Source organism: Conger conger, chromosome 3 (assembly GCF_963514075.1).
Source record: "Conger conger chromosome 3, fConCon1.1, whole genome shotgun sequence".
Classification (NCBI taxonomy): Eukaryota; Metazoa; Chordata; class Actinopteri; order Anguilliformes; family Congridae; genus Conger; species Conger conger.
The window spans coordinates 57,573,840-57,597,842 of record NC_083762.1 but is presented as its reverse complement, the minus strand read 5'-3'; the positions used below and the strand labels follow the sequence as shown (position 1 = coordinate 57,597,842).

Here is a 24,003-nt window from a genome sequence, read left to right as displayed (position 1 = left end):
TTAGTCCTGCATCGCCCTGGTGACAGACACAATGGGCCTCATTCAAAAAACTTGTGTATGATCAGATGTGATGGGTTTCCTATTTTTAAGTTTATATATATATTTTTTTTCAGTTTTTGATGTTTTTTTAATTTAGTTTGTTTAGGACCACATGTAATTAAAGTAATTATCTGAAAAAAAAGTTATTGATGATGATAATATAAAGTCTCACAAATGTACAGTCAAACCCAACACTTGCAGTGGCCTATGCTTGCACACGACCCTGAAGTCGGCCCAAGCAGCATTCATGATCTGATACACCTGGGATACGCAAAAAGGGAAGGCCTGCAAGTTTCATGAATCCCGTGTTGGTATCTTATCATAATTTTTCTTAAGAACAAAAGTAAGATGAATTTAAGAAAAGGTTTGCGAATTAGGCCCATTGAAACAAACACAAATTTTCAAACAGATAAAATTGGCACAGCAAAATAACTCAAACTGCTCCATGTACTCTAACCCACCTGTTTACAGGAGAGTGGTCAGGGAATTACGGGACTAACACAAAACAAAACAACTGCGCACACTGTGGTAGTGTCCTCTCCTCTCTCCATCCTGAGTGTAAAGCTTTGCAGCTGCAGTCACACCATCAGAGCTGCTAGCCACTGACAAACAGGATGTTAGGAGGAAAGATACTGGTGACTACATCTGGACCACCAGGCTTTATCAAAATTAACACAATTTTCTATCTTGCCAGCATCTGTTGTCATGATGTACTGTGTTTAGAGAATTAAAAAAAAGACATAACAGAAATACTTGCTGAGGTCAAACAGATTGTTCCACATGTATACTGGAGCGTTTACTGCTGGCTCTGCAAACGCTGAACGTTCATTGTGAATACAAGTTTTATTGAAGGGTACTTGATTGGACTGCCATTCACAGGGCTGATTATACATATCATATACAGTGTATTTCCATGTTAATGAACATGATGGAATAGTCAGAGGCACCACTGTACTTGGATTTTTATTTTGTTATATTTATTTTGGATAGGTTATCCGTGATAAACCAATATTTCTTGCATCTGGTCGGACAAGATATTGGTGTGAATATAACCTTATATGGTTCACTTTCAAAGGTAATCTACCATTTTTATGTAATTAATTACTTCAGAGCAAAAACAGAGCAAACACTTTATAATAATGATCAGTTATAAGTAATTTATAGGCTATTAGCTGTGATGAACAAATCATTAACAGGTAATCTGCATAATTTGTATTCATAGTATTCATACATCATTTGTTGTTTTATAGATATGTTGTAAGACATGTCTAAACATTAATTAATCATTAACATTTTATATGTTGACGATTAGTAAACAATTAGTTATTATGTAAATTAAACTTTTAAAAATGTGTAGTTGCTTTTACTAGTATTTGTAATACTAATGATTTTTACAGCATTACCGAATGAAAGTTCATTTAGATTAAAATAAATTAAGAATAAATAAAAAGTGGCGACTATTGTAAATAAAAAGTAAACAATTAGTTATGTAAATTCAACATTTGCATATGATGTGTAGCTGACCTTACCATTATTTGTACATTTGTACAACATTAATGCATGTCCATATACAGAAAAATATTTGTTAACTTTGAAAAGTCAACTATATTATGATCCATTTATACATTTTCACTTTTCATCAACAAACAGGAGTAACAAAAAATGACAAAAGTCATACTAGTTAAACTTTCAAAAATTATCTGTAGATTATGATGTGTAAAATTCTAGGTTTAATTTCCAAAATAAGGAATCATTTTCAGATGAGTTGTTAATGATTAGTTCATGTTTATACATGACTTCAAAACGTAATTTGACATTTTACCTCTGTGGCAAGAATTCCACTGGCTGGGAAATAATACTTGTGAGGTTCTGGCAGTAGGGGCCAGCTGTGTTGCATTTTGGCCTGAAACTTGTAGTAAGGTTATCCAAAATCCACAGTGCTTTAGGGTTTGTTTTCACACAACCACCACCAGGTGGCAAATGTGAGTACTCTACTCCACACAGTATGTGCCCTTTTGTTTTTGTTGTTTAATTACCTATCATTAAAACCTTGGGTCCAAGCATCTCCGAAATAGCAAGGCTTAGGAGGATGCTCCCGGTCACTAAGTAAGGTTTAGTATACATTATGGGTAAAGGGCATGGATAAGAATAGCATGTCTATATTTAAAGCCTGTCACTATGGTGTATTTTCTTTCCTAATTAGAACTACAGTGTTAAATAATAGGCGGTCCAAAACTCAAGAGCTGACTGTCCCAATCAGGCAATTGCCCGATTAATGCACTTAATCCGCCAATTTAGCCAGCAAACTCAACAAACTTTACAAAAAGCTGCTCACCTGAACCAGTGAACACGGACATGAATTAATTGGAGGAGTTCAGACTGTTCTTGAAATTTAGGCCTATATTAGAAATGTGACACTCTACTGCCCCCTACTTTCAGACCATTTCAAGTATTTCAGACAGCAATGGATTAGAGTGCTCACATTTGCCACCTGGTGGTGGTTGTGTGATCAACAAGTAGTTACTGTGGAAAAAACAAAAAATGTTCACAGCACCTTCACGACCACCACCATGCCTGCCCCCCGTTTCTCCGCTTTCTCTCCCCTCACAGATGCTGATGTGTCTCACCTCCTGCTCTCCCACCACCCTACTACTTGTGGCCTCGACCTTATCCCCTCAAACCTCCTTCAGGCAATCACACCTGACATCCTCCCTTGTAAACTCCTCCCTGTCTTCTGGATGCTTTCCCTCATCATTCAAGAGGACCTACATCACCCCATTCCTGAAGAAGCCCACTCTGGACCCCTCCTGTATACAAAACTACCATCTCGTATCTCACCTTCCTTTCCTATCCACATCAATTGAATGAGCTGCCTCTAACCAACTCTCTTCCTTCTTCTCACATAATCACTTGCTGGACCCCCACCAGTTCAGCTTCAGACCTAGCCACTCAACGGAGACTGCACTCCTCCGTCAATGAATCCCTTCAGGCTGCACAAGCAGCCTCCCTTCTCCTCTATCCTGATCCTCCTTGCCTCTCTGCAGCCTTTGACACAGTCTGGATTAAATCCTATCTCCCTGACCGGTCCTCCCAGGTGACCTGGCCTGGTAAAGTATCAACCCCTCATCCCCTTGTTACAGGAGTTCCCCAGGGCTCAGTCCTCGGTCCCCTCCTCTTCTGCATTTACACCAGATCCCTTGGCCCTGTTATCTCTGCTCATGGCATGTCATATCATTGTTATGCCGATGACACCCAACTCTTTCTCTCCTTCCCCCCATCCAACACACAGGTCTCTACCTATATCGCCACTATTCCTGAGAGACATCCAGAGGTCGATGGACAACCACCCTCTAAAGCTCAACCCAGGTAAAATGGAGCTAATCTTAATTCCTGCTCTAACCCTGCTCTCCCTTCTCTGTTTTTTCCATTTCACTAGGGGATACCACAGGGTCCTCACCTGCCAGTGCAAGAAACCTCGGAGTGACGATGGACAACAGGCTGTCCTTCTCCGAGAACATCGCTGCGGTGACCCGGGCATGCAGGTTCTTCCTGTACAACATCCAGATAATCTGTCCCTTCCTCACCACCTACTCCACTCAGCTCCTTGTTCAAGCAATGGTCCTGTCCCGCCTGGACTACTGCAATTCTCTGCTGGCTGGCCTTCCAGCATCCACTGTCAGACCCCTACAACTGATCCTCAACCCCAGACATTCACACCCCCCTGCTCAGCGACCTCCACTGGCTGCCTGTTATTGTTCCCATCAAATTTAAGACTTTGGTGCTCGCATACCACGCAGTTAAGGGATCAGCCCCTGCATATATTCAATTTATCAGAACCTATACACCAGTCAGACCCCTCCGTTCCGCTACTTCGGGACACCTGGCACCTCCCCCTCGCTGCACCTGCACTTCTAGGTCACGACTTCTGTCTGTTCTGGCCCCACAGTGGTGGAATGACCTTGCTATGGATGTCAGAACAGCAGTCTTTGACCAATTTCAAGCGCAGACTGAAGTCTCATCTCTTCAGAGTGCACCTTTTCCTCCCTACATCACCACCATGATTAGCCTTGTGTATGCCATAAATTATAATAGCACTTATATATAGTTATTGTTGTACTCAAGGTTATTCTAGCTGCCAAGTGTGGTATGGCAGTTGCTGTATTCTTCAAATTAGTTGATGTCATTGTTTTACTCGGGGTATTCTAGCTGCCAACCGTGGTATGCTAGCTGATGTATTCTTCAAGGGTTCAAATTGTATCTATGTGGTCACGCTAGGACTTGGAACCTTACTTTCCTCTAGGGTCCTCATCGCACTTGTCCCTGTGTTCGATTTGCACTTCATTGTACGTCGCTCTAGATAAGAACGTCTACTAAATGCTCGTAATGTAATGTAATGTAATGTAATGTATGCAAGTTTGCCGCCACCCACAAGATCTTCCGAGGCAGCAGTGCCAAATGCAACACTGTACAACACTAATAATATAACAAATTAATGTATATAAATGATTTTAGTTCATAAACTAATAACTTTTAAATGACTTATAACTGATCATTATTATAAAGTGTTACCAAAAATGGTAATGCTGAGGCCTTTTTTAAACGTTTGTTGCCCTACACACGGTTCCTTTGACCAGACGTTCGTCTGAAACAGAGCTTCTGCTCAAAGTCCAGAGCTTTAATCTTCTTGATTCGGACTGTCTAATTACTTGTGCTATTCAATCCCTTCTTAATTAAATGGAAAAGATTGTCTCCAGGGAAAGATGGCATGCTGCGATACAGCATATCCTATTCATGCTAAACATGCTTATTATTAGTGGCTTATTTGAAGGGAATATGTTCCATGACCATATAACCTGCCAGCTTCAATGTACTAAAAACCTGCTCCCAGTTGGTACAGTCTGTCATGACTGCTGTTTCATTTGTGTGATGTCTACCACTCCACCCACTCCCCCATTCCTGTCTATATATTGGCAAAGACACAGTCATTACCGGTTAAAATCAAAACACAGCTGCCACATTCTGAATTTAACAGAATCTGTGCTTGTGAGGTTTCATGGAGGGATATTTGCAAACATCCTTCATGTAAAATCTATGGGTAGTAAATCTGACTGCAGGAGGCAGAACTCAAGCATACCAAGAGTAACCACTTATTTGTGCTTCGTCTGATCTCAAATCAGTTCAAAATGCCTTGCTGCAGAATATGTAAAAAGACATGGTGTCTGTCGGTGTCTGGAGAACAGATCTCTCACACAATGACAGCTTGAGTAAACCGTGAATAAACTGAAGAAACAATGTTTTGCTCACATAGAGTACACTCAGTCCATATCTACATTTACAGGGTAAATAAAGTCAGGAGAGAGATTCAAACAATAAGCAAGAGTATTTAGACTAACGGCTGAAATTAATAAAACTTCTACATAAAAACACATTACAGCAGTCCATGGACATATCTCACAATGAGAAGTATGCTCTTTTATTTTAACTAAAAATGACACTGACTTTTGAGGAATACGTTATCAGGACATCTCAAACCATTTTTCAAACCAAAAGGGGGCTGAACTCACAATGGCCAGTCGAGTTCATGCACATCTTTCGTTCGCTATTCTAGCATTTCACTGCACTCTTTTTGCTCTTTGTGCTAACAGCCATTAGAGAACAATGAGTTAATGCAAAATGTTTGTATAAAGGATGTCTTACTCTGTAGAGGTCTTTGCCAGGGTGTTGCAGGAGCTATAGCTGGCCCCATTGAAGATATCCTTGCAGGACAATGTATGCATGCTCTCTAGCCAGTCACCCATGGAGCAAAAAGTGGCGATATCTGCACCTGTCCTGTCCAGCAGCATGTTTTCTGGGCTGCTAGGGAGGAAAAAGAAGTGTTGAAAATCATGGATTGTGTTAAACTGTATTAAAACTGATAACAGATAAGATGAGAATGACATCTTTGGAATGTTACTTGAGTGAAGACGCTCATGTCAAAACAGCAGTCAGTAAATTAAGCTAAGGTTTCCATAGCAAGTTATGATAAATAACTGTAACATCATAAAACCATCTTGTAAACCAATGCTTCTTTGATCTGGAGCGACCTTTAGTCGATAGGCCTGCTGTTTTACTGAGTGACTGTGCTGACCACAAGTTCTCACATTGTGTCTGACCACAAAAATTGAGCTCTGAAGATTGTGATTCATGTCAGATGTGAAAATGTTTTTACTGAGAGATTCACAAGCTGCTGACGGAAAGGGCTTCATGCCATAAATCGGCAGTAGCCCATGCATTCCAAAAGAAATAACTGCTATTTGCATCACTTTTAATGTTTGACCACTGACAGCTGACATGCAGACATGACTGTTCCATTAATGAGTATTTATCCTCATTAGTCAGTTATGAGGTGAAACAGCCTACCAAATTCCTGGTGAACATCAATGAAATACACAGAATAAACACACTGTGTGTCAAGACAACAACAGATTTCTGCCATCTGTTTGCTGTTAACATTTTGTCACTTGCTTACTTAAAGCAGTCTACTGAAATATTAAAATTGAGCCACATCATAATGGAAAATCACAGAGTGGAGATACGTTTATGAATTTTGAAATGACGACAAATTTAGAATAACTTCTAAACAGTTATGGAGGATTTGCGCTCCTATATAATCTATACAGTATGTGTTCCAGATCCTGCCTTGATAAGGATTAAGGTGACTATACAAGACATGGAATCTAATTTAGAACTGATTTTAAATTTAGCCAGGCATCTGTAATGACAGAAAAGGATGGGAGTAATACAATTTCACTTTGTTTTTGATTTGGTGGGAATCCAGGCAACACCGTTTTGCAGGTGCTACAGCAATGCTGACCAGTAAGCACTGCATCTATGGTTATTGCTGACACACACGATTCAGTGGAGCAGAGAGCTGAGTCCAAGTACCCATCAGGAACACTGCAGATGATACAGGTCCTGGGAGAAATAAAGCAATATGTTTCCTTCAGCAGAAAAAATATAATAAAAGGAATGTCAGAGAACCATTTTCGAATATCAGAAGAAAACTGAAATCAATATTAATCCAATGTGGTTGTAGGCCACTGTGCTCTGTTCATTATTACATATAGACCACAATTTCCAAAGAACAAGGTGAAAATCTTCATTACATCAAAGAGTGAATAAGGTGAAGATATAATAAAGGAATATAAAGCAACCCTTCAGGATGCTTAGGGATTTGTCCGAGGAGCAACACAATTTTTATTCTTGGCTATTCAAACAACAAAGAAGCAAAGCTCCAGGTTGTTTTACAAGGCATAATGATTGAACACCTACAATCAAAATAACTTTCTTAAGCAGTACACCCTTGAGGTGAACTGTGGATGACCCTGTTTCTTTGGTATCGCTCCACTCTTGTTTTCATTTTTGCTCTGTTTTCAGAAGCAGCGGTGAAATCTAACTGTATGGCTGATATTTATAAAAAAAGACACTGAGAACAAGAGAAAAGAATCTATCTTTGTACTCTAAGGTGCAACTGAGCTGTAGGATTTCAAATCCCCAGGACTATGTCTCTCTCTAGTTCTAGGGGTAGAACTGAATGGAGGCAGCTTGCGGAGTTCGTCTTGAGACAAGTGGGATGTTTGGATCTAGGTTGCACGTTATTTTTTGTGTTATTTTTCTCCCTTTGTTCTTTATTTCCAGTGGATGACCTCTGAGTAACATTGAGCTGTGTTGCATCATGTTCTTTAGTCTTCCAGGGAAGTCCAAGATGACGGTGGGGGAGAAGTTGGCCCTGTTCCTTAAAGACATCTGGGCTGCTTTGTCATGGACATGAATATACAGTATCTATGTGTCTTTGGTGACAGAAAGTGCCCACGTTCTCCACCAGATTGGACAACCCAGGGGGGCGACCCAGGCCTGAGTTCTGCTTCCCTACCATACAGGACACAGAGGGTCCAAAGGGCCAAGTGCAGTTGCAGCTGAGGTCCTGCTGAGAGCCTGTCCGCACCGGTTAATGCAGGCTATAAATCAAGACACTGGCTCCCAGGCCTTTCCTGTTAAAAGCCTATCAGGAAAACTACAAGCAAACTCCCAGGGACTCATTTTCACGTTCGTAAGAAATCATTAGTCACCATTAATGCACCTTTGTGTCTTCACAGTGAAGGCTCTCTGTTACACAACCCACACAAAAGTGAAAAGAACTTTGTTTGCAATTTCCTGGATTCCAGTTTTATTAAAGCAAGGGGAATAAAAGCACAAGACAGAAGGAAAGTTCTAGGTGAGTTCTAGATGGCAGACAGAGAAGAAGGATAAGACATACCTCACTATACCAGAACCACGCATTTAGAAAGCAGGAAGACATTATGACTAATTGTTTCTGACAAATCACCGTCTGTCTGAGGATAATCCTGTTATTCTGTTAATTCATAATAAATGATCCAGTTCAAATATCATACTCTTTATATTGATCATTGTCACTGCAGAGCACAATTAAAGGAGTCCAGCTGTTTGTAGAATGACAACGTGGCAAAAAAGCCATAATGCTGATTAGATGAGTCTTGGGGAAGCACCAGGCCAGTTTCTCTTATTACAGGTCAGTGGAAAAAGATGGACGCCAGTAAGCAGAATGTGCCAGGAACTGAAAGCAGGAAAGTTGGAGTATGATTTGGGGGTCCGTATGTGTTCCCCCTCTGGTTTATGGATGGTAGCTTACCTGGGGGCGTTGGCGATGATCTTCAAGCTACTGGGGTTCCGGATCAGCTTGTCCAGGAGGCTTACTATCTGGTCGAACTTGGGACGGTTGTTTCGGTCTTTCTGCCAGCAGTCAAGCATCAGCTGATACAGGGCTGCAGGGCAGTCCATAGGAGGGGGCAAGCGGTAGCCCTCATCCACCGCCTTGATCACCTGCACAAGCAGAAACGTTGTATGGGGATTATGAGTCAGTCTGTCTTTTAAATGTAACATTTTTATAGTTCCAAATTATTGTAGGTGTTAAGGTGCACACATAAAAATAAATAGATTTCTAAAAATATGTTTACAATGCTATATGTGTGCCATCTGCTGTTCAGTTCCTGTAGATTGATCAGAAGGGTCCATTTTATCAAAGCATCTGCTGCCAAAGCATATGGAGGTAGCATTAAATCACAACACAGCCCATGTCATTGACACCGGTCCACACAAATTCTGAATGGACGTCCCGAACACTTACATCCTGATTGGACATCTCCCAGTAAGGCCTCTCTCCATAGGACATCACCTCCCACACCACGATGCCGTAGCTCCAGGCATCACTGGCTGAAGTGAACTTCCGGTAGGCAATGGCCTCCGGGGCTGTCCACCTGATTGGAATTTTACCTCCCTGGAATCATAAAAAAGTCAAGTACATTATTAGAGTGTGATGTTGTTCAATTAAATTTTGAATGTATTTTACCCATTCTCTCATGGATTTTTTTATTCCACCATGAAGCACGTTTGATTGTTTGTTTTTATCGCACAGTACCTGTATATTGAGTAATCTATTTGAATGTTGTCATGAAGCGTACATTTACATTTGCCTACCAACCACTTCAGGTACTGTACCTTTGTGAAAAAATGGAGTATACAGTATGACATCAAATGATCCAAAAAAGAACAGCAGAAAGAGTGTATAATTTGCTATTTGGCACAACACTGAATGAATCTCCCAATTGCAAAATGTGCAAATTCATAGTGTAAAGAGTTAAAGAGTTAGTTAGGGTGGCCTGTAGAGTAGTGATTAAGGTACATGACTGGGAGCCGCAAAGTTGGTGGTTCGATCCCCGGTGTAGCCACAATAAGATCCGCACAGTTGTTGGGCCCTTGAGCAAGGCCCTTAACCCGGCATTGTTCCAGGGGAGGACTGTCTCCTGCTTAGTCTAATCAACTGTACGTCGCTCTGGATAAGAGCGTCTGCCAAATGCCGTTAATGTAATGTAATGTAATGTTAAACCACAATAAAACTGGAACCAGTCTCCGGTGCTGTGTTTCATACTTGTGTTTTCTTGCAGGATAGAGCCAGTATACATGTCTATTCACAGTGTCTGTATCAGGCTGCTGGAGTTTCTCTGTCCTCCAACCCCAGTTCTTAGTAGAGAGCCAAAGCTAACCATGACCACAGCCAAGTCACACAACTCCTGCCCCACTTTCTCTAAACACTCAGGCCTCAAAAAATAAACTAGTGTGTAGCCATTCCCCGTGGGACCAGAAAACCAGTCTGAGGTCTGCGGGTAGAGAGATTACTCCAAATTTGTGTAAAATTCAGCTTTTACACCAAGGATCAACCTGATAACCCTCTGCTGGTCGTTCATTGAAGTGGGTAGCAAGCTGACAGGTTTGATGATGTCATAACTGTGAGACTGAACTCTTAAAGTTGCTGTGGAGAACCTTGTGATACGTTGCTAACCAGAAAACCACCATTTAAAATAAGACAATTTTTAAAATTAATCCAGTGTCTAGACAGTGTCTGGTATCATCATAAAACAGCCAATGAGTCTAATAACTCTTTACTTATGAAGTCTTAATTGTATACGTATGTGGTGGGTTTTAGAAAAGAAAACACCACAAAAAGTCTAAGTTGAACAATGTCTTCAAAGTTTAGAGCCCTAAGAAGAATCAACAGCTGGGACATGTCCTGCCTGACTTAAACATGACCTTCTGCTAAACTTTTGCTCAGAAGAGTGAAGTCAGTTCTGCACATATGGGCATTTCCGGAATTGGTCATATTTATTTACTTATTTAGGGCCTGCTACATCGTTGAAATGCAGTACAGTAAACTAAGTGTATAAAGCAGCAGATGAGGTCATTAACACAGTCCAGGAGAGCGACAGGACAATGGAGGTATAGTGTGTGGACGTGGGCCTGTGGTTGCCATCACAGAGTTGCTCAGTGTTCTATGAGTTCACAGTCAAGTCAAAGCAAGGCCAGAGGCAAACTCCCGATATCTGCTCAAACACAACTGGGACACCAAGGATCTGATGACTGGAGCACTGACAGGACTCTGTTGAACAATTGTTTCTAAAAAGGTTTGTAAAAAAAAAATTGGTTGTTTACAAAAGAGTGCGTCTGTAATTTTGTGTAATTATGGTTTTTATTCACTGTTTTCATTGTTTAATATCAATTTTTTCCCCATATGGTGACCTGATGTTTTTTGTGGTATTGGCCTTCCTGGTTAGATAGGATAGTATTCAGAAGGTGCATTTATATATGGACTTGCTGCGGTTAAATTGAGAAGTGTCACAGCCTACTTTGTTGCATAGTGGTTCAACAAAGTGGATGCTCAGTCTAATTTAAAGTCTATTTCACACGTGTGTATTCAAAATGTGTCCATTTTCTGAAGTGGCTCATTCATTTTTTACAGGATCAATTTTCCCCTAATTCCCCTAGTTTTTAAACATAGCAGGTTCTACATTTTGTTTTACAGTTATGTTCTTTTGTAAATGCACAGAAACCACTTCATTTCATGAGTGCTTCAATTGAATAGTTTACCATAATTAAGAAAGAGATACTAGTGTACAGTAAGTGGTATTCTAGTGCAGTATTTCTATTTCTATTTCTATTCTATTTGCCCCTGTGCTTAACCTGACTAAAATAACACTTTCCATTATATGCAAGGAAGAGCCTCCTAGTTTTGGAAATAAGCAGGTATGCATACTGAATACTGTACCTGATTTGAAAACACATTAGACTCATCCAAAAATGGAAAGCATGTATGCTATTCTCATATTCTTCCTATTCTGAATAGGGCCCATATAGAACTCCAGTTTCACATTATTTAAATAGCGAAGGGCAATTCTGTTATAAGCTCTATTCAAAATACTTTCATATTGCATTGCAATCAAGGATATCCAGATCGACGTAGAGGTAGTTTAACTATGGTAATGGAAGTTTAACAAAAGTTCAATCACAGAGACGTAACCAACTGTCAGCCAATCACCAGTGTTTATATGGTATTTAAATTTCCCTTCTCTGCTGGGTTTCAGAGCATTGCAAATATTGGTAACATATTCAAATTTTTTTCCTCTTAAATATATGGAGGTTGTCACATCAACTCACATTTGTGTAACATGTGTACAAGTTTTTTTTTTCTGAAATTTTAAGAATTTGAATCCATTATTTATTAAATAATATTTATATTTTAATATGATTCATATTAGTAATAATATAATTATTATTATGTTTTAAAAGATCACATTTTCGGATTTTCATTTCAAGTTTCATTTAATTTCATTTCGCATCAGTGATAAGGTGTAATTGACTATGCAACGGACTGTTTCATACCCATCTGTCTTTACCTAACTGTCTTTATAAAGTGTTTGCTTTAGCTTAGCCACGTGGGTTGTGGTATACGTACCCGTGTTGTGTAGGCTGCCTCGGGGTCGTCTTCCAGCACCCGGGACAGGCCAAAATCGGACACCTTGCACACCAGGTTGCTGTTGACCAGGATGTTGCGGGCGGCCAGGTCGCGGTGGACGTAGCCCATGTCTGAGAGGTACTTCATGCCTGAGGCGATGCCGCGTAGCATGCCCACCAGCTGGATCACCGTGAACTGAGCGTCATGCCTCTGTCACACGGGGGAAAGTGATCAGAAACAGTCCAACAAAGCAAGACAAGCATGATCATGAGCATCCATCCATCCATCCATCCATCCATCCATTATCTGAACCCGCTTATCCTGATCAGGGTCGCAGGGGGGCTGGAGCCTATCCCAGCATACATTGGGTGAAAGGCAGGAATACACCCTGGACAGGTCGCCAGTCCATCGCAGGGCACACGCACCATTCACTCACACACTCATGCCTACAGGCAATTTAGACTCTCCAATCGGCCTAACCTGCATGTCTTTGGACTGTGGGAGGAAACCAGAGTACCCGGAGGAAACCCACGCAGACACGGGGAGAACATGCAAACTCCACACAGAGAGGCCCCGGCCGACGGGGATTCGAACCCAGGACCTCCTTGCTGTGAGGCGGCAGTGCTACCCACTGATCCTAAATACAGAAAGCCCGATAGTCCGGTCAACCGAACAGGGTGTGGAATCGGAAGTATGACATTGATTAACAGACAGGGATATCAAACGAAAGAACCAAGACAAAGAATCGCTGTTGGATGGAAGTGAGAAGAAAGCAAAGATCGTGTCACACTAATGACTACGGCCAATACAAGCAGCAACTTTCACTTAGCATTGATGTTCATCCATAAGTGTGTGAAACCTTATTGCTGTCACTATACAGATTTATTTCTGATTTGACTATTTTACAAGTTTATCCGATTGTTGGGTATTTGATTGCACTTTTTATGACTGTTACTGTTTGGGCAAATGCCATTGATGTTATTTGTATATTATGACTCAAACTGTAAATGTTTGTTTCATTTCATGTTTATTTCCTACAATTGGTGTATTTCAATGTCGCTTTCCGAAAATCAGGGTTCCGAACAGCCCCGTTGTGTTTGGTTGTCTGAGGTTCTGTTGTATTGAAAATAAGAGAGAAAGCTGAAGCCCCCTGAATCCACAGTAGTGGAGGCATCAGCTACTGGCTGAGGCAGTGACTGGCTAAGCCAACAACAGATTTTACTCACTCGCAAGAAGCAATCCAAGGATCCATTCTCCATGTATTCTGTCACAATCATGACTGGTTTATCTGGGGAGAGAAAGCATTTGACAAATTTACAATCTTGAGACTTATTATCAGACATATTATTTTGAATGTATGTATTTCATCACTGAATGTGTGTATAATCATAGATGAAAAGATTTGTCAAATTCCCCCAAAACTGTGAAGTTTAATTGTGTTATGCGTTTTATTTATTCATTATTGTAGCATCAGCTAAATTGGACAAAACAGCTTCCATTAAGCTTCCCCAGTTACCATGACATAAAAGACTCAATCCTTGCAATGTACATACATATTGGCCTACCAAAACAAACTTTAATATCAAAATGGAAATACATATGCTTTAAAGTTTTATTTTAGTAAGGCAATTTGAGCATGCTCTTTTTTCCACGATGGACCGAATTAAGCGATTAATGCATTAATGTAGGCTATGTCACTTGTAGTTTGTTCCAAGAGCAGACAGGAATTTCCTTTTTCTTTTCTTTTCTTTTTTTAATTTGACCTTGAATTTAACCAGGAATAAGTTACCTGAAAACTTATTTATTTTAAACTTCAAGCAATTGTTGGCCTACTACAGTTGTACATGCTATGTCTTCAGTTTGCCATGGTTTTCAACAGCTCTGTGGCTGCTCTGCCAATTCAGAAAATATTTTCCGTGACAAACACCCAGCATTACACTCCAAGTATCCAAGTATTTTCCCCTTAAAATTCACCAGAAAATATTATTTCACAGCTGTGCTTTTGTATTCTGGGGGGCATCCCCCTGGACACCCCTAAAATGTTGCTACCCCTCCCACCCAATATTCCAACTAAAGTTACACCCTTGGTCTGGACACAGAAAGGTCAATTTCTGAATAACAGCTTGGGTGCCTCATTCTTGAATTTTTATTTAACTTAATAATTCCTCCCTTTTCACAGCAGATAGTTCGTGGTGAGCTTTCTTCTGAAAAATGTCTCTTGTACATCATTCAATTGAGTTTCCCCTTCACACATGGTATATCTTCTGGTTTTTGGGTGTATTTGGTGTAACACAGTGTGAATGACTGAATAACTACAGTATTTGTAACCAGACAAGTATAGAACATCAGTCTGAAGACATTATTACATTCATATGCTGAACACATGTTGGTAGTACGAACTGAATGAATGAACTCTCTGGTGGGGGAAAAAGTATCTATTCTATGGCATGTTGATTCATATTCTGTCTTCTAAACTGTTTGCAGAGTCTGTAAAAACTATTATTTTAGCTAACACACAAATCATAAAAGGAATTTCATGATTACAAATCTTTGAAACAGCTGAATAAATATGCAGTAAATAAGACTATTTTTATTGTGCATTATCTGTCTTCCCTGTGTAAAACACCCCTACTTTAAATGACAATGTTTTACTTTCATTGACAATTTATAGAGTTCGCCTCAGTGCACAGTCCTTCTACAAATGGACCTGGGTTAACCAGCTGTATTTTAACGGGCGGTGGAACAAACATTGTGTATTTCAGGATGGTAAAACTGATATTGCCCGTTTTAAACAAGTCCAGGCTGTTGCGAACAGGGATATTCTTCACGGTTTTGACAAATCTGGGCTATCATTTGATCCTCGCCAACCACCTCCAACATTGTCAATTGTTTCTTCACGTCATGGTTCTCATGCGACACCCATGACAACATGTAGGCAGACTCATGGTCGTAACAGTACTTTACAACGGACACCATTTCATGAGAACTTCTTCAAGGATGAGGTGAGGGAGAAAAAGTCATTCAGACAACTCTCAAGGTCAAATTTCACTTTCCCCTCAATAGCAGAAAAACATAAATTACCGGTTTTATCATCACTATCTTATTTCGATCCCCACTGATGGCCTGTCTTTGTTTAAATAACAACAATGAATGCTCACATTGTCAGGAAATGTTTTCCTGACAAATGGTTTCACTTTCTCAGCTGTCCTGCACAGTGATATAAATCAATTTGACACACCAATAATAAAAAAAAGATTTTTATCTCTCAAGTTTACCCTAAAACACCACATTATTGTAACTAATTTTAAAGAAGCTTTCATTTTCTATATATTTAATGAAAAAAACATTTATAAATATATGTATTTATTTTACATGACAGCCAGATTTATATTGACGGACGATGTGAAATGTACATTGAAAACATATTTGGGATATCATGTAATGAAAGTAATGGCCTCAGAAACGCATCCCATGGATATTGTATATCAGAGCCATACAGTCACGGCTGGTTTAGGAGTTCATGACTTGGAGTGTGAGTTGACTTACAATGTAGCCTGCACTTTGTCAAACCATTTTATCATTTACTCTCCATCATAACAGCTCTTGATCCAAACGGTCATGCACTTGGTTCAACATGACCACTCCTTAAAAGCACTGATATTTGTCCTACTCCCTGTTTCACCAGGCGTATATGTTTCTCTCTCTCTTTCTCTTTCTTTGGGGTCCCTGTGTGCCACCTTCTCAAATAGCATAAAATAAATATATTTACATAAATAGGCATACGGGTACATTCATATAAATGAAATAACCAAAAAAAAGTTCATATACACTCACTGAGCACTTTATTAGGTATTTTTTAGACTTTTCTTTTTTGACTTATTGGTCTTCTACTGCTGTACTTGCAGTTAGAGGTTTGACACATTGTGTGCTCAGAGTTGCACTTCTGCATGCCACTGTTGTAATGTGTTGTTATTTGCTTTACTGTCACCTTCCTGTCAGCATTGACCAGTCTGGCCCTTCTCCTCTGACCTCTGTAATTAACAACGCAGAACTGCTACTCACTGGATGTTTTTTGTTTTTCACACCATTCTCTGCAAACTCTAGAGACTTATCTCTATAATTATCCCATGGTCAAAGTCACTTAGATTGCATTTCTTCTCCATTCTAACATTTGGTCTGAAAAATAGCTGAACCTCTTGACCATGTCTGCATGCTTTCATGCATTTAGTTGCTGCCGAAAGATTAGCAGATTAAATATTTGCTTTAACAAGCTGATGTAGAAGTCTACCTAATAAAGTGCATATATAGAGTATATTATCATGTGGCAGCAACTTAATGCATAAAAGCAAGCAGACAAGGTCAAGGATCTAAGCTGCTTGGAACATGGAATAATGGCTTGATCAACGTGATTTGAGTATCTAAAAAAAACAAAAAACATTCACATTTACATTTACAGTACTCTAGTGTTTACAAAGAATGGTACAATAAACAAACATCCAATGAGTGGCAGTTCTGCGGGTGAAAATGCTTTGTTATAGAGAGAGGTCAGAGGAGAATGTCCAGACTGGTAAGCTGACAGGAAGGCGACAAAAACATATTCATCATATTTACTTGGGGACAAAGTAATCAGACAATAAATCACCCAGTATTAAAGAGTCAGTATTAAAGTGAGGCAAACGGCTCATGAGTGAGTGAGCCCTCCATCTAATCAAAGCAGTGCTTACCTTGCCTCTTCTATGTGTTAAAATCAGGCAAAATCTGCATAATGCTTCCATTGCAAACAAGATTTACGTATGTATTGCAAACCCTCATTCCAATATTTCCTCCTTCCTCCCTCAAGGATGTTGTTTGGAGCAGAACTATTTTTAAATACAAAAAAAAAAAAAGATTGAAGAAAGAGAGAATCAACTTGGAGTTATTCAGAGGCTTGATACTAACTGAGGTGATCAAAACTATTGGCTTGGATAAAAGGTTTCCATGAGTGCGACAGTAACAAGTTTAAGGTAACATCTTTCCAGATGACATCCCATCATTTAATTCTCATTCTTGAATTCCCAGATCAAGATTTAAAGATTGAAATTCCTCTTGTAAAAGAAAGTATCTTTAAAAGTATGATGCTGAGGTGTAAGGTATGAAGAAATTCTCAATCTCAGTGTAAACAGGGTGGCTCATCCAGTTAAGGCACCATGCTGTGGTGCATGGATGAGCCCCACGTACTGAATTCAGACTGTGCCATCATCAACTAATGGCAGGTATCGAGGGTAGGGGAGGGTTTATTCTGTTAGGGGTTCGTGTTTCATTGACCTCTCCCGCTGGTCGAACTGGCGACTGTGGACGGTATGCCAAAGGCGCATATGAAATGTCTCCCTCCAACTCCACTCCGTGTGAGCTTGTCTGTGGGCTGAAGCAGGCTGGCAACAGCCTGTGTTTTGGAGAATCAGCAGTTTGAACCATGTATGAATGTGTACGAGTGTGGGATTTGGACATTTTCAGACCCATGTTGAACAATTCATCACTTCCCATGTTGGGAAGTTAACCTTTTTTTTGTTTTTTTACCTTGGTAAACCAGGTCATATTTGTAGGAAACCCATTCATTTTACTATTTTCTGGGTAAAGGATCTTAAAATTGACACTGCAAATAATTTGAGGAGCTAACTTTTAGGTTTAAGGTGAGGTTTGAAGATTAGTGTTCAGGACAATTATCTGTAACTAGAGCTCACCGTCTCAAAAAATCAAATGATGAAAACTAGACATACAGATATACAGTAGTCTTTGATGAAGCAGAATGCAAGGGATTTATCCTGTGAGACAACTGTTATTTTTTTACTTTTATGCATCCATTAAAAGTTTTAAACTTTTGATGAATGACAAGTTTCATCGAACAAATGTTTGAAATGATCCAAAAGTAATAAGACTGTGACCTAAAATGATCAGCTTTTCATAAGATGCAATTCTATTTAAGCACAAAAAATAAACTATGTACTGCATGCATCATGAGAACTTTGAACATCCTTTGAAGTAATTATGTGAATGGTGAAATGATGAGGCTGATCAAAGTATGAACTTTACTGAGCCATTTCAGTACCACAGCAGTACCACACTAAAATAGCAAAAGAGATTTATTTTTTTAAGTCTCTGCAAAGCATTCTGAGATGATGGATGATAGAAGTCATTCCATAAACTTAATGCCTCAGACATTGTGTAGACAAGTGATATAATTAAAAACATACACATTAAATTCTCCCATATACAGTGGTTTCAGAACGTTTTCAGACCCCTTCACTTTTTATGTAGATTTAATTCTAAAAGGATAAAATAGCCATTTTTGCCCATCAGTCTATGCACAATAACCCATAATGGGTTATAAAGTGAAGTGAAAACATGTTTGTAGAATCTATAATCTATCATTTATAAAACAAAAACTCTCATATATATTCATACCCTAAAATCAGTACTTTGTAAAGGCCCCTTTTTGCAGAAATTACAGCTTTGGTTAAGTCTCAACAATTTGGGCAATTTATCCCATTTCAGCTTTAGATTTTGTGTATTTTAGCAAACATTCTTTTTTTCACTTTGCCATTATGGGTTAAGTGTAGATTGATGTGAAAAATCGATAAAACAAAATAAAGTGTGCAAAAAGTGAAGGTGTCTGAATACTTTCTGAAGCCACTGTAAACAGACATTTAATCTCAACTCAGTTGAGATACAGCAGGGAAGAAAATACACTGTTACGCATTTGCATCAATTTACATATCAAAATAGTGATGTACAGTGGCTGGAAACCTCACTTACTGCGAGTGACCACGCCCTCCAACCTGATGATATTGGGGTGGTCAAACTGTCCCATGATGCTCGCCTCGCTCAGGAAGTCCCGCCTCTGTGTTTCAGTGTATCCTGACTTGAGAGTTTTGATTGCCACACAGGTCTCTTTCTTTGAGGGCTGCTTCAGACGGCCACTGCACACCTCCCCAAACTCACCTGTGAGAGAAAGACAAAATGGAGGATTAGCAAAAGCAAAATAAGGGGCAATACAAGTATTTACATACTCTCAACCTTGGTTAATTTATTGATTGATAATTACTTCTTGTTTTTTTTTTTTATTATTTAATAATAATGCTTTATTTAACAGCCGGTTAATTACCTAGTATTTACTGGGTAAATACATACTGTAGCTACTTCTGTAATTATTAGGTAACTACTTTGATTTCAGTGGTAAGTGCCATATGTAAAAATACATTTTACAGCCTGTTTCATACTACTTACCTCTGAAATCTAATCTAATAGTTACTTCATAACTACCTGGTAAATACTTGGTAATTAACAAGCTGAAAAATAAAGCATTAGAAAGTCTTGTAGCAAAAGAGTAACTTGTTTGGATAGTATTACAATAATACCTTAAAATGCCTAGGTACTCAATAGGTGGCCTGTAGACCTTTATTTTGAGGCCCCAATCATAATCCATAATTTTTGTAATCTTTGAAATGTATTTCACACTTTATTTTAAGTGGACATCTACGTCAAGCCCCACTCAAGTCCCGGTCTCCTGAGCTAATTCCATCAACTTTCCCTTTGGAATGCAAGTTTTCCGATTCGAAAAGCAAGTTTCCATAGAAAATCCATCAGTCATTAATGAATATTCATTTTATGAATGAACTATTTAAAATATGGATCCATAGTGCAGTTAGTTATGCATGTTATGTGATAATGATAAACTTTATACTTGAAGTTGTTGTTTTTTGTTTTTATGTACTGGCTAAGATAATAGCCCAACGGTTCATTTAAAGGTAAGTCTGGAAAATGGTTCTCTTTGTTTATTCTGGAGGTTTGAATTGCGTGGCATTATCTACCCCAGCATCAGACTTCGGGGACTCATTGTGCTTGATTTAGAGGGAACTGCGGGGGGTTACATTCGATATCCCAGGAGATTGTTACCCAGCCTCCCCTGCTACAACGGCACACACTCCATTAAATGCAGTCAGGCGGTGAGGACGGGTGCTGTGAAGAACTATACAACACTGCAGGAGTTAGGATAATTGGAACACACCTCCCAGTGAAGTGTTAACTTATTTTCCTTTGCACCGACTGGCACACCACTTATGATAGATGTTCCAGATAAATGTCACAAGTTAGCAATCCGCTGCAGATGCCTCTACATTAAACAGAACGGTTCTATGCTCATAGTCATACCTGCCCCGACCACCTTGTCGATGGCTATGCAGGAGGCATCCAGTTCTCTGGCAAATTCATGGATGGCCTGAGTCGGGTCCTCGTAAGTGTGCGGGTCAACATAGGTCCGGATCCCTGGAAGTCTCACTGTAAGAGTAATAGTTGATTCCATGTTATGTTAATGCTTTTCATGATTATCTTTCACACTCAGCTTTGTAAGTGGCTCAGTAATGTGGCAACATCAAAAGAGATTAATATGACCACAACACTGAACTGATTTCACTGTGAAAAACACAAATATTACATCAACACTGATTTAAGGCAGGGACATATAGAGTACAGATGTACAGACAGACTCAGGAAGAAAGACATGCAGACAGACAGACAGACAGACATGCATACACTTACAGTGGCCATTACCAAATGGAAGTCTTTTTTCATCTGGGTGCTTTGATTTACTGTATCCACAAAACCTGCTGGTTAAAATGCTCAAAGTCAATTACACATAGTTCAGAAACCCTATAAAGTTGATTTGGAGCTACATTATTAGACATCTCAAATCGCAACTTTAATGGTAATAAAAAAGCAGGTGCGGGTAGAGAATGGGTTTATCACGGCTATTTCACATGCTATGAAATACTCTGTAAATGTATGTGTATCTTAAAATAATTGTAAATTTAAGGGCTGTTTATGCTGTATGTCTTTCAACTAACTTTACTAAGCATGGCAATAAAGACAAAGGAAAATACATACTGTGCCAAGTCGAGTATAGGACGAGGAATGCTGTTCCATGCAGAATATCCAAATATGCAAACTAGTTGTGGAATAGCCAACCAGGAATCCATTGTGTTTAATTTGACAGATGCTCTAAACTAGAGTGAATTACAAACCAAAGTACATCAGCATTGGATAAACACCAGTCCTGGAGAGCTGGAATGTCTGCAGATTTTTGTAATTTCCTTTCAGTTGGCAGCCAATGTAGGCCTTGTAAACAAGGTATGTGGACTCCTTACCCAATCAATGAGCTATATTTATCATTTAAGTGCTGAAGCTGACCAAGAACTAGCCAAAAAATATGTCCCTCTAGGTGTTTGAGATCCCATGTATAGCATCTAAAAGAACAGTAGTGCTATAGAAGGGGGTTATCCATATAAATGGTGTTTTGTAGCACCTGTGGTTAGGTTCAGCACTGACCTGCCCAGAAGTAGGTACACCACCACCGACAGGAGGATAATGGCTACAGCCGAGGAGATGGCAACCAGTACCACCTGGCTGTTCTCGCTTGAGATGGAGAAGGCTAGGGCGAAAGAGGACAGAGGCTCAACTTACTCCATACCAGATAATAGCCAAATCCTCACCCCCCGCCTACAAACATGCCCCACCGGCAAAGGGAATAACCCTGGCTGACTGGTCCCTCTTATATACAAAATATATAGAAAAATAAAATAATAACATTACACTTAAAGTAACTCCAAACAGCTTGCATAGCGATGTTATGCCATGCCTCCAGAAGTTGCATTTGTACCTTGTAATTTTTTGATTTAAATATTATTACATTTTCTTCACTTAAATCTTATTTTTAGTTGGAACCATTTATATTGCATATGCAACCAAAGTATGCTCAAAGTAAGAAGAAACTGAAAAACGCAAAAACAAACAAAAGTTTGTTTAGAATTGTGGATACAAAAACACAATAAACGCTATAACATGTTTTAACGTGTTTTAACGTGTACGTACGTACAGCCTCTGGAAATACAATGTTGCTGTACAAGCTTTTTTAGAGTTGCTTGAAGTTCATTTTCTTGCCTGAGACCACAAACCCCCTAATGCCTCTACACCAGCCATTGTAAAACTGGCAGGTCATCAGAAACCTCTGCAAATATCTAAAAAATCCATCATCACACACAAAAATGGCCCGGGTCAATTGAAACCATACACTAAAACTGAAATAATATCCCGTATGCCTTTCACCACAATGCCCCTGTCACATTCCAACAAAAAAACTGGCACTCTAAATTTGGCCACCTCTTCGTGCTGGACTACATCTACATTGCCAACACAATCCCTTGCCTTTTCCTAACAACTTTGACAAGGTCATCACTGCATATCGTCCTCCGTTCTCAGGTGACCTCCGGTTAGAAATAGGAAAAAAGGAGGTGCTTACAGTCGGGACTGGTCTCAAACTCGAACTTGCGGCTGCTGCCTCCGTACCCGGCTGCAGTGCGAGCGCGTATCTGCAGCAGGTAGATGGTGTCCGGTTTTAGCCCGTTTAGCGTAACGTTGGTGCCTTTCGCCCTCAGGATAGTATAACTTGTCTCTTGTTCCTGCTTCAAAATATGCAAACACACAAGCACACACACACACACACACACACACCATACACACACACAAAAGAGCAAAGTAAACAAGCTGATGTGATGCACATATTCAGGATTACAGATGCTACCTGCCAATGGCTCACTCAAAAGTGTCAGGTCAGTCCACCGTGCGAAATACATAAATAAATAAATAAATAAATAAATAAATAAATAAAAATAACGAAAGAAATGTGCGTTTATAATCAAGTGCACCCTTGAGTCCTGGAGATGGTGCCAGCTCTTCATGATAAATTGCCGCCTCTATTTTTATGGCTTTTTGTTAAGTCCCGCACTGTGCTGAACCTCTCCAGCAGTGAAACAGCAGAAGATTTACTGGAAATCTTTACATCTATGGCATTGTTTCCAGATGTGCTTCTGACTGTGAGAAATCAGGAGGGGAAATAAGGAAGCAGCATAGCTTGCAATAACGCAGAATCCATGAAAAACACAGTAATCTGCGTAATATCACATTGTAGGCTTTCTTTCACATACTGTATCCAATAATTATCTTGTGCGTTTGACAAGACATCAGAGGCGGCCGCGAACGTCCTCTTATTTCGAACAACTGAGCAAGACAAAAACATTCACCTCTTCTTGACCTCTTCTTTTTAAATTAATCAGTGCGTCAGTCTTCATGGGGAAGAAAATAGATTCATATTTTGACAAAAAAAGTACATTCAACAAAAAAGTAAGCCTTACCCACACTTTACCCAGCTTACTTTTTTTGTTTCTATTCTTTTTTAATATAATATCCATGTACGCACCTGGATATTTACATACGCACAGCAGTGTGCCACCTGGGAATCAAGGCCGGAACCTCCGAGTTGCAATCCCTATGCCCACATAGTTCGAGGACACCTTCTGTATCACAATATGTACTACATTCCAGGAGTAGGCAACCCTGGCCCAGAGTGCCAGGGACAGGGTTGCACGGCAAGAAGTTCATCTGTTCGAGCCCAGCATGAGCCTTTCTGTGTGGAATTTGTATGTTCTCCCTATGTCTGCATGCGTTTCCTCCAGTTTCCTCCCATTGTCCAAAGACATGCAGGTTAGGCAGGTTAATTGGAGAGTCTAAATTCCCCCTCGGTGTGCTCCTGC

The 24,003-nt window shown here is 39.7% G+C and overlaps 1 protein-coding gene across 5 annotated transcripts in view; it reads right to left on the bottom strand.

The window, feature by feature from the left end:
* Positions 1-24,003, bottom strand: part of LOC133123279 (ephrin type-A receptor 3-like) — an 86,727-nt gene that overhangs the window by 5,503 nt on the left and 57,221 nt on the right. For 2 of the 5 annotated variants that reach the window (XM_061233619.1, XM_061233624.1), the window contains exons 7-16: positions 22,713-22,875; positions 21,743-21,845; positions 20,957-21,024; positions 20,570-20,695; positions 19,175-19,360; positions 13,609-13,670; positions 12,383-12,592; positions 9,224-9,373; positions 8,729-8,919; positions 5,737-5,895 (exon numbers count right to left, since the gene is read on the bottom strand). In XM_061233619.1, coding sequence (XP_061089603.1) covers positions 5,737-5,895; positions 8,729-8,919; positions 9,224-9,373; positions 12,383-12,592; positions 13,609-13,670; positions 19,175-19,360; positions 20,570-20,695; positions 20,957-21,024; positions 21,743-21,845; positions 22,713-22,875 — 1,418 coding nt within the window. The remainder of the gene's footprint in view (positions 1-5,736; positions 5,896-8,728; positions 8,920-9,223; positions 9,374-12,382; positions 12,593-13,608; positions 13,671-19,174; positions 19,361-20,569; positions 20,696-20,956; positions 21,025-21,742; positions 21,846-22,712; positions 22,876-24,003) is intronic. The other 3 variants (XM_061233622.1, XM_061233621.1, XM_061233623.1) reach the window with 3 other exon arrangements.